The sequence below is a fragment of the Arachis stenosperma genome, chromosome 9 (assembly GCF_014773155.1).
Source record: "Arachis stenosperma cultivar V10309 chromosome 9, arast.V10309.gnm1.PFL2, whole genome shotgun sequence".
Lineage (NCBI taxonomy): Eukaryota > Viridiplantae > Streptophyta > Magnoliopsida > Fabales > Fabaceae > Arachis > Arachis stenosperma.
Window position 1 is genome coordinate 81,680,729 of NC_080385.1, and position 11,954 is coordinate 81,692,682.

General features: G+C 40.2%; 1 protein-coding gene and 1 non-coding gene across 2 annotated transcripts; one reads left to right on the forward strand and one right to left on the reverse strand.

The window, feature by feature from the left end:
- The first annotated feature begins 1,918 nt into the window (after window positions 1-1,918).
- LOC130953663 (small nucleolar RNA R71) lies at window positions 1,919-2,026 on the forward strand. The gene has a single exon (XR_009075824.1). It is a non-coding gene; the product is annotated as a small nucleolar RNA R71 (small nucleolar RNA).
- Window positions 2,027-8,586: 6,560 nt separating this feature from the next.
- LOC130949650 (uncharacterized) lies at window positions 8,587-9,911 on the reverse strand. The gene is made up of 2 exons (XM_057878310.1): window positions 9,402-9,911; window positions 8,587-9,273 (listed from the first exon to the last, which is right to left on the reverse strand). The coding sequence occupies exons 1-2, from the start codon at window positions 9,909-9,911 to the stop codon at window positions 8,587-8,589; spliced, it is 1,197 nt and encodes a 398-aa protein (XP_057734293.1).
- Between the last annotated feature and the right edge of the window lie 2,043 nt (window positions 9,912-11,954).

Consider the following 11,954-nt stretch of genomic DNA (forward strand, 5'->3'; position numbering starts at 1 on the left):
GCCTTTCTGGCGTTTAAACGCCAGTAAGTTCTTCCTCCAGGGTGTGCTATTTTTCTTCCTGTTTTTCATTCTGTTTTTGCTTTTTCAATTGATTTTGTGACTTCTCATGATCATCAACCTACAAAAAACATAAAATAACAAAAGAAAATAGATAAAATATAACATTGGGTTGCCTCCCAACAAGCGCTTCTTTAATGTCAGTAGCTTGACACATGGCTCTCATGGAGCCTCACAAATGATCAGAGCAATGTGGGAACCTCCCAACACCAAACTTAGAGTTTGAATGTGGGGGTTCAACACCAAACTTAGAGTTTGGTTGTGGCCTCCCAACACCAAACTTAGAGTTTGACTGTGGGGGCTCTGTTTGACTCTGATTTGAGAGAAGCTCTTCATGCTTCATCTCCATGGTGACAGAGGGATATCCTTGAGCCTTAAACACAAAGGATTCTTCATTCACTTGAATGATCAGTTCACCTCTATCAACATCAATCACAGCCTTTGCTGTGGCTAGGAAGGGTCTGCCAAGGATGATGGTTTCATCCATGCACTTCCCAGTCTCTAGGACTATGAAATCAGCAGGGATGTAATGGTTTTCAATCTTCACCAAAACATCCTCTACAAGTCCATGAGCTTGTTTTCTTGAGTTGTCTGCCATCTCTAATGAGATTCTTGCAGCTTGCACCTCAAAGATCCCTAGCTTCTCCATTACAGAGAGAGGCATGAGGTTTACACTTGACCCTAAGTCACACAGAGCCTTCTTGAAGGTCATGGTGCCTATGGTACAAGGTATTGAAAACTTCCCCGGATCTTGTCTCTTTTGAGGTAATTTCTACCTAGACAAGTCATCCAGTTCTTTGGTGAGCAAAGGAGGTTCATTCCCCCAATTCTCATTTCTAAATAACTTGTCATTTAGCTTCATGATTGCTCCAAGGTATTTAGCAACTTGCTCTTCAGTGACATACGCATCCTCTTCAGAGGAAGAATACTCATCAGAGCTCATGAAAGGCAGAAGTAAGTCCAATGGAATCTCTATGGTCTCATTTTGAGCCTCAGATTCCCATGGTTCCTCATTAAGGAACTCATTGGAGGTTAGTGCACGCCCATTGAGGTCTTCCTCAGTGGCGTTCACTTCCTCTCCTTCCTCTCCAAATTCGGCCATGTTGATGGCCTTGCACTCTTCTTTTGGATTTTCTTCTGTATTGCTTGGGAGAGTACTAGGAGGGAGTTCAGTAACTTTCTTGCTCAGTTGTCCCACTTGTGCCTCCAAATTCCTAATGGAGGACCTTGTTTCAGTCATGAAACTTTGAGTGGTTTTGATTAGATCAGAGACCATGGTTGCTAAGTCAGAGGGGTTCTGCTTAGAATTCTCTGTCTGTTGCTGAGAAGATGATGGAAAAGGCTTGCCATTGCTAAACCTGTTTCTTCCACCATTATTGTTGTTGAAACCTTGTTGAGGTCTCTGTTGATCCTTCCATGAGAAATTTGGATGATTTCTCCATGAAGAATTATAGGTGTTTCCATAGGGTTCTCCCATGTAATTCACCTCTTCCATTGAAGGGTTCTCAGGATCATAAGCTTCTTCTTCAGATGAAGCATCCTTAGTACTGCTTGGTGCATTTTGCATTCCAGACAGACTTTGAGAAATCAAATTGACTTGTTGAGTCAATATCTTGTTCAGAGCCAGAATGGCATTCAGAGTGTCAATCTCAAGAACTCCTTTCTTCTGATTAGTCCTATTGTTCACAGGATTCCTTTCAGAAGTGTACATGAATTGGTTATTTGCAACCATTTCAATCAGCTCTTGAGCTTCTGTAGGCGTCTTCTTCAGATGAAGAGATCCTCCAGCAGAGCTATCCAAAGACATCTTGGATAGTTCAGAGAGACCATTATAGAAAATACCTATGATGCTCCATTCAGAAAGCATGTTAGAAGGACATTTTCTGATCAACTGTTTGTATCTTTCCCAAGCTTCATAGAGGGATTCTCCATCCTTCTGTCTGAAGGTTTGGACTTCCACTCTAAGCTTACTCAATTTTTGAGGTGGAAAGAACTTTGCCAAGAAGGCATTGACTAGCTTTTCCCATGAGTCCAGGCTTTCTTTAGGTTGTGAGTCCAACCATGTCCTAGCTCTGTCTCTTACAGCAAAAGGGAATAGCATAAGTCTGTAGACCTCAGGGTCAACCCCATTAGTCTTGAGAGTGTCATAGATTTGCAAGAATTCAGCTAAGAACTGATGAGGATCTTCCAATGGAAGTCCATGGAACTTGCAATTCTGTTGCATTAGAGAAACTAATTGAGGCTTAAGCTCAAAGTTGTTTGCTCCAATGGCAGGGATAGAGATGCTTCTCCCATAGAAGTCGGGAGTAGATGCAGTAAAGTCACCCAGCACCTTCCTTGCATTGTTTGCATTGTTGTTGTTTTCGGCTGCCATGGGTCCTTCTTCTTTGAAGGTTTCTGTCAGGTCCTCTATAGAGAATTGTGCTTTAGCTTCTCTTAGCTTTCGCTTCAAGGTCCTCTCAGGTTCAGGGTCAGCTTCATCAAGAATGCCTTTGTCTTTGTTCCTGCTCATATGAAAGAGAAGAGAACAAGAAAATGTGGAATCCTCTATGTCACAGTATAGAGATTCCTTGAGGTGTCAGAGGAAAAGAAAAATAGAAGGAAGAAGGAGATTTCGAACTTAGTGAGATAGAGTTCGAATTGTGAATGGAAGAGGAGTGATACTCCATAAATAGAAGGATGTGAGAAGAGGGGAGGAAATTTTTCGAAAATTAAGTAAAAGAATTTGAAAACATTTTGAAAAACACTAATTAATTTTCGAAAATAAGAGTGGGAAAGAAATCAAGTGATTTTTGAAAAAGACTTTGAAATTAGAAGTCAAAAAGATTTGATTGAAAACTATTTTGAAAAAGATGAGGTTAAGAAGATATGATTGGTTTTAGAAAATATATGTGATTGAGAAGATATGATTTGAAAACAATTTTTAAAAAGATTTGATTTTAAAAATTAATGACTTGCCTAACAAGAAAAGATATGATTCAAACATTAAACCTTTCTCAACAGAAAAGGCAACATACTTGAAATGTTGAATCAAATCATTAATTGATAGCAAGTATCTTTGAAAAAGGAAAGAAATTGATTTTGAAAACATTTGATTGAAAAGATATGATTTGAAAAAGATTTGATTTTGAAAAACTTTGAAAACTTGAAAAAAAATTGATTTGAAAACAAAATCCTCCCCCTTGTGCCTTCCTGGCGTTAAACGCCCAGAATGGTGCACATTCTGGCGTTTAACGCCCAATGCACTACCTTTTTGGGCGTTAAACGCCCAACCAGGCACCCTGGCTGGCGTTTAAATGCCAGTCTGTCCTTCTTCACTGGGCGTTTTGAACGCCCAGCTTTTTCTGTGCAATTCCTCTGCTGTATGTTCCGAATCTTCAATTCTCTGTATTATTGACTTGAGAAGACACAAATTAAAAATATTTTTGGATTTTTAATAATCAAAATGCAACTAAAATCAAATAACAATGCATGCAAGACACCAACTTAGCAGTTTGTATACTACTGACACTAATAAAATGTGAATGCATATGAGACACATAAACACTCAAGTCAAGAGAATTAAAAATCATAGTGATAAAATCATCAAGAACAACTTGAAGATTAATGAAGACACATGCATGAATACAAAAATAACAGAAACATGCAATTGACACCAAACTTAACATGAGACTCTAGACTCAAACAAGAAACATAAAATATTTTTGGTTTTTATGATTTTGTAATTTTTTTGGATTTTTCAAAAATTAAGTGGAAAAGAAAACAAAGGTATCAAAATTCTTAATGAGAATTCCAGGAATCATGCAATGTTAGTCTAAAGCTTTAGTCTAAAGGAATTAGACATGGCCAGCCAAGCTTCAGCAGGACATTGCATTCAAGAGCTAAATTGATGATAATCAATCAGCTTTGGTGATGGTAAGAACATCACCTTGAAACACTAGAATTCATTCTTAAGAACTCTGAAAAATACCTAATCTAAGCAACAAGATGAACCGTCAGTTGTCCATACTCGAACAATCCCCGGCAACGGCGCCAAAAACTTGGTATGCGAAATTGTGATCACTACAACTTCGCACAACTAACCAGCAAGTGCACTGGGTCGTCCAAGTAATAAACCTTACGCGAGTAAAGGTCGATCCCACGGAGATTGTTGGTATGAAGCAAGCTATGGTCACCTTGTAAATCTTAGTCAGGCAGACTCAAATGGGTATAGTGATATACGAATAAAGCATAAAGATAAAGATAGAGATACTTATGTAATTCATTGGTAGGAACATCAGATAAGCGCATGAAGATGCCTTCCCTTCCGTCTCTCTGCTTTCCTACTGTCTTCTTCCAATCCTTCTTACTCCTTTCCATGGCAAGCTTAAGCAAGGGTTTCACCGTTGTCAGTGGCTACCTCCCATCCTCTCAGTGGAAATGTTCAACGCACCCTGTCACGGCACGGCTATCCATCTGTCGGTTCTCGATCAGGCCGGAATAGAATCCAGTGATTCTTTTGCGTTTGTCACTAACGCCCCGCCTTCAGGAGTTTGAAGCACGTCACAGTCATTCAATCATTGAATCCTACTCAGAATACCACAGACAAGGTTAGACCTTCCGGATTCTCTTGAATGCCGCCATCAGTTCTTGCCTATACCACGAAGACTCTGATCTCACGGAATGGCTGGCTCGTTTGTCAGGCGAGCACTCGGTTGTCAGGCGATCAACCATGCATCGTGTATCAGGAATCCAAGAGATATTCACCCAATCGAAGGTAGAACGGAGGTGGTTGTCAGTCACACATTCATAGGAGAGAATGATGATGAGTGTCACAGATCATCACATTCATCAAGTTGAAGAACAAGTGATATCTTGGACAAAGAACAAGCGGAATTGAATAGAAGAACAATAGTAATTGCATTAATACTCGAGGTACAGCAGAGCTCCACAACTTAATCTATGGTGTGTAGAAACTCCAAGTGATCAAAAGATCTCAAGAACAAAAGATTCCAAAGATCAAAAGATGAAAATACAATAGTAAAATGTCCTACTTATAGAAAACTAGTAGCCTAAGGGTTACAAAGATGAGTAAATGACATAAAAATCCACTTCCGGGCCCACTTGGTGTGTGCTTGGGCTGAGCAATGAAGCATTTTCGTGTAGAGACTCTTCTTGGAGTTAAACGCCAGCTTTTATGCCAGTTTGGGCGTTTAACTCCCATTTTGGTGCCAGTTCCGGCGTTTAACACTGGGAATTCTGAAGGTGACTTTGAACGCCGGTTTGGACCATCAAATCTTGGGCAAAGTATGGACTATCATATATTGCTGGAAAGCCCAGGATGTCTACTTTCCAACGCCATTGAGAGCGCGCCAATTGGGCTTCTGTAACTCCAGAAAATCCACTTTGAGTGCAGGGAGGTCAGAATCCAACAGCATCTGCAGTCCTTTTCAGTCTCTGAATCAGATTTTTGCTCAGGTCCCTCAATTTCAGCCAGAAAATACCTGAAATCACAGAAAAACACACAAACTCATAGTAAAGTCCAGAAAAGTGAATTTTAACTAAAAACTAATAAAAATATACTAAAAACTAACCAAATCATACTAAAAACATACTAAAAATAATGCCAAAAAGCGTATAAATTATCCGCTCATCAGTAGGTATCGCTTCTACCCACTTTGATACATAGTCAATCGCCAACAAAATATATAGATACCCACTTGAGTTAGGAAATGGCCTCAAAAAGTCAATGCCCCATACATCAAAGATTTTACAGAATAACATTGGTTATTGAGGCATTTCATCCTTTTGGGATACATTTCCCGACTTCTAACATTGGTGACACGACACATAAAACTGGTTCGCATCCTTGAATAAAGTTGGCCACCATAATCCACAATCCAAAACCTTTTTAGCCGTCCGTTGTGGGCCAAAGTGGCCACCACACTTGGATGAATGGCAAGCTTCAAGAATGGGTTGGCTTTTGGATTCTGGGACACATCTTTGAATTACTTGGTCTACTCCCCTCTTCCACAAGTGAGGATCTTCCCAAATGTAATATTTGGAATCACTCCTCAATTTATCCCTTTGGTGTTTTGAAAAGTTGGGAGGGAAGATCTTAGCAACTAAGTAGTTCGCCATAGGAGCAAACCAAGGAAAACTATCCGAAATAGCATGCAAACTATCCAATGGGAATGAGTCGTCGATCGGAAATGGGTCATACTTGAGATTCTCAAGGTGGCTTTGGTGGTCTACAACTAGATTTTGTGACCCACTTCAATCCCTGATCTCAATGTCGAACTCTTACAAAAGCAAGATCCAACATATGAGCCTAGGTTTTGACTCATTTTTTGTCAACAGATATTTTAAAGCAGCATGATCCGTGTATACCACTATTTTTGAGCCTAGCAAGTAAGATTAAAATCTATCCAATGCATGAACAATGGCTAAAAGCTCTTTCTCTGTAGTGGTATAGTTGGATTGTGCCGCATCCAACGTTTTTGAGGAATAAGCAATGATGTAAGGGAGCTTACCATCGTGCTGTGCAAGCGCGGCACCTAGGTAACGTTTGTTTTTTAAGACAAGACACAAAGACATAGACACGGGCATACATATTCATTGTTTGGTTATTAAGACACAAAATTGAGAGAGACACGGTTACACATGAATACCCATAAAATACATGTAATTTGTGTCTTTTCAAAAAGGCAAGACACAAATTTTTTACTTAAGACACAAATGAAATTATATTTTCATACCATTTTACCCTTGCCTCATTTTTCTCTTTTCTTCTCCACGCACTTTCCTTCTCCTCGAATAAGGGCTTCCTTTTCTCTTCTTCATCTTTGTTATTATTCACCTTCATCCTGAGTATATATATTGACTGAGTACAAGTTACTGAAGTAGAGTATATTCATTTTTACAATTCATAATTTTATTTTTACATTCATCTTTATAATTCATAGTTTTATTTCTCTTCTTTTTTTTCTGCTTTCTTTAATCTTCTTGACACAAACCCTAATAATATATCTATGTAAAATTTTGTTTTGTTGGTTAAATTTGCTCTGGATTATGAAAATAGAATTATAAATTAGTTTTGTTAGAAATACGAATCAGGTTGATGGAAGAATATGAATGGATAGAGATGCAGTTAATGAATTTTTTTTCATATATCAAGGGTAAAATAGACTTTTTAAAATAATGTGTACTCTGTAAATTATAATTACCAAACATAATACTTTTTAACCATGTCTTTGTGTATGTGTGTGTGTCTCAATATTTATGTCTTTGTGTCTGTGTCTTAGCCTTTGCGAGACATGAACCAAACGGAGCCCTACGGCATGATTTGACGCGTCGCACATGATCTTGAATGGTTGCGTCCAGTCAGGACCCTTCACAATTGGTGCCATGTTAAGAGCTCTCTTTAACTCCTCAAATGCATATGCACAAGCACTATCAAACTCAAAGTCCACGTCCTTTTCGAGTAGACGCGACAACGGCAATGTAATCTTGCTAAAATTCTTGATAAAGCGCCTATAGAATTTTGCATGCCACAAAAAGGAACGGACCTCCCTCACAGATGAGGGGTGAGATAAACTGGTAATCACATCAACCTTAGACGGGTCTACAAAAATACCCTTGTCAGAAACTACGTGTCCTAACAATATGCCTTGTCTCACCATGAAATGACACTTTTCAAAATTTAAAACAAGGTTAGTGTCAACACACCTAGCTAAAACCTTGGCCAAGTTCTCTAAATAACTATCAAATGAAGTCCCATACATACTGAAGTCATCCATAAAGACTTTCAGACAACTCTCCAAAAGATCAGAAAAGACAATCGTCATGCACCGCTGAAAAGTGGCGGGTGCATTGCATACCCCAAATGGCATTGTTTTATAGGCAAAGGTGCCAAAGGGATAAGTAAATGTGGTCTTCTCCTGATCCTCAGAAGAAATATGTATCTGAAAGTAACCAGTAAAACCATCAAGAAAGCAATAATGGGATTTACCCGCAAGTCGGTCCAACATTCTGGTCAATAAATGGGAGAGGGTAGTGGTCTTTCCTTGTCGTGGCGTTCAACTTCCGATAATCAATGCATACTCGCCACGCATTTGGCACTCTTGTGGTGATCACTTTACCATCATCCTTCTTGACTACAGTGATTCCCGATTTCTTTAGCACAACTTGGACTGGACTCACCCATTCGCTATCAGAAATCGGATATATAATACCCGCAACAAGAAGTCTTGTAACTTCCTTCTTCACTACATCAAGGATAGAAGGGTTGAGTCTTCTTTGAGGTTGTCTAACCGGCCGAGCTCCTTCTTGAAGGAAGATATGGTGCATGCACATACGTAGGTCAATTCCCATAATATCGGCCAAGCTCCAACCGATTGCTTTCTTGTCCATCCTTAGAACTTCCAGGAGCTTCTCCTCTTCTTGGCTAGAGAGCTCACTAACAATAATAACCAGAAACTTTTTGTTATCTTCAAGGAATGCATACTTCAAATGATATAGAAAAGGCTTCAATTCACTCTTTGCTTCAAGTTAGGGTTCTTTTTCACCAGCATCATGGAGTTCATTCTCGACAACATTCTTTTGTTCACCCTCATGGTCATTCGTCTCTTCAACAAGAGGGTAGTATAGCTTGTTGTGATCTTCTCTTCGTACCTCCGCTACTACCTCATCTATTATATCACATCGGAGAACAGAATGCTCTTCGGGTGGGTGTTTTATGGCTTCTTCCAAGTTGAACTTGATGATCTTGTCTCCTATCTCAAAGGAGTATGTGCCGGTGAAGGCATCCAATTTGAACTTAGAGGTCTTCAAGAATGGTCTACCAAGTAGAACGGAGGAAGCACTTCTATTATCAGTTGGAGGCATTTCAAAAATGTAGAAATCAATTGGAAACAGTAAATCCTTGATCACCACAAGTACATCTTCTGCTATTCCTACTACAGTGATCACACTCTTGTCGGCTAAAGCAAACTTGGCGGCCGACCTTTTCAATGGAGCTAAATTCAACCTTGCAAAGATAGAAAGTGGCATGATGCTTACACAAGCCCCTAAATCACACATACAATCACGGAAAGTAACCCCACCAATGCGACAAGACACCAAGCATGGTCCAGGATCACCATACTTTTCCATAATAGGCTTCAGCAATGAAGAAATGGAACTTCCCAATGACAATGTTTCCAATTCACCTATCCTATCCTTGTGTGTGCACAAGTCCTTTAAAAATTTTGCATATTTCAGAATTTTTTGAAGAGCATCAAGGAGTGGGATAGTTACCTCAACTTTCTTGAATACTTGAAGCATGTTCAAATCAAATTCTGGAGTTTTCTTTGCTTTTTCTTTACCATGGACGGGAATGGAATGGGAATAGATTCATCTATGATAGCCTTCCTCTTTGACTCCTTAAGGCTTGCTTCTTCCTCCTCTTGCTTTGTGTTCACTTCCTCTTCTTCTTGTGAAGCTTCAACAACCATTTTCTCCTCATGTATATCTTCCATGACCCTAGGAGGTATCTCCTCCAATGTAGTCCACGACCGTAGTGTGATGGCATTGAGGCCTCCTTTTGGGTTTGGAAGGGGTTGGGATGGAAGGTTAGAAGAGCCTGAGGGTTGGTTGGTGTTGTTGGGAGAAGGTAAAGCCAACTTTGAAAGTATTTCAGTGATGTTGGACAACTGAGCAGTTATGGTGCCAAATTGAGCTTCATGTTTCTCTACCACTCCTCTAAGTCTTTCTTGCTCAAGGGTGAGAGCACGGTTGGAATCGTCAACTTGGTTGGTGGAATCATCAATCGGGTGTGTCGGGCTTTGGTAAAGTAACCGACACATGAGCTCACGGCCAGTAGAAAAGGCATGCATCGTATGCATTTGCCTATTTGCTTTCTTGGGATTGCTTACTTGTTATTTCATGCTTAACTGCTATATGTTCTAATTGTTGTATCTGTATTCTATTTGTGCTTGCATTGTCTGCTTCGTTTGTCTGTGTGGTTCTACTGATGTTTCGGAGGATGGTGGAGGAAGGGAATAGCTGAGGGTCTTAGTGAGAATTTGGTTAAGTTTAAGGACCTTAGAAAACCACTCATGTTTATGGTTTCTGTTCCAAGGGTTACCTGAAATTATAGGTCGATCTCGGACGAGATCTTCTGTACTGGTTGGAGCATTTGGTGTCCGACTTATTGGGCTTTGTGATGGCACTGATCCTTCATCACCGGAGGGTGGTGGTACCTGCAAGGGACTCCGATGCTTAAGTTAGCAAGGGTATTAAGTAAGTTTTTTAGTAGAATCAGAGTATTAGTTATACATGGGTGCTCCAGTGTATTTATAATGGCATAGAATGACCTTCCTAGGTAAGAAAAGTTAGTTATCTTATCTTATCCTTATCTTATCTTCAAGTGAGGTCATCTTATCTTCAAGGGAACTACCATTCTTTCTGTAGGCTCGGGCTGCCTTTTAATTTGGGTCGTGTCCCTCTATTTGGGCCCTTTGTTAGGGTTTCCTGGCAATTTGGCCGAGCTCTTTGAGCAGAGGTCGGGTAGCTTGACCTGAGGAGATCGGTCGTCTCGTTATTAATCATCCCGGGTCGGACAGCTCGACCGAGGGTATGAACAGTGCCCCTGCTCGAGCTCGGTCTTCCTTTTGAGGTCGAGTCTTTAATTTTAGGACTTCGATCCTTCTCTGGCGAAGCCAAACTCAAGCATTTTATCGACTTCTTCTTCGTAGAGTTCTCCTTTGAATGGGGAACATTTTCTTTCGCTTCTTCTTTAAAAGCGCGCGCTTTTACATTAGCGCTTTTAGCCTTGGGAACAGATGAGGGTTTAGTACACTCATTAACTATTTTTAATTGCGCCGTTTATCTTAGCCTTTCCATTTTGAATTTTCACCTTTCAGAAAAATGGTTTCTCATCTCCGTAACTTCCCTTTTCTTTCTCTCTTTCTGTTTTTGCCTGAAGTTTGCAGTTTTTGTTTTTCTTCCTACGACGCTGCTTCGATGATTATTTTGTGCTTTCCTTGTTCATGAAAGGGCGACTTTCTGACTCCATTTCCTACCTTTAATTTCATTGAGGCTTTCGGCTTTCCCAGGTTGGTTCTTGGTGTACGAAATTGCAATCACACTTTGCAATCCCGCACAACTAACCAGCAAGTGCACTGGGTCGTCCAAGTAATACCTTACGTGAGTAAGGGTCGATCCCACGGAGATTGTCGGCTTGAAGCAAGCTATGGTTATCTTGTAACTCTTAGTCAGGATATCAAAAATTATAAAGATTAATTGTAAAAAGCAAAAGAACATGAAACAGGTACTTGAATTGCAGTGATGGAGAATAGGTTGAGGTTTTGGAGATGCTCTATCTTCTGAACCTCTATTTTCCTACTGTCTTCTTCTTCAAACACGCTAGGCTCTTTCCATGGCAAGCTATATGTAGGGTTTCACCGTTGTCAATGGCTACCTCCCATCCTCTCAGTGGAAATGTTCAACGCACCCTGTCACGGCACGGCTATCCAGCTGTCGGTTCTCGATCATGTCGGAATAGAATCCAGTGATTCTTTTGCGTCTGTCACTAACGCCCCACATTCGCGAGTTTGAAGCTCGTCACAGTCATTCAATCATTGAATCCTACTCAGAATACCACAGACAAGGTTTAGACCTTCCGGATTCTCTTGAATGCCGCCATCAATTCTAGCTTATACCACGAAGATTCTGATTAAGGAATCCAAGAGATATCTACTCAATCTAAAGTAGAACGGAGGTGGTTGTTAGGCACGCGTTCATAGTTGAGAATGTGATGAGTGTCACGGATCATCACATTCATCCGGGTTAAGAACAAGTGATATCTTAGAACGGAAGCAAGCATGATTGAATAAGAAATAGTAGTAATTGCATTAATCCATCAAGACACAGCAGAG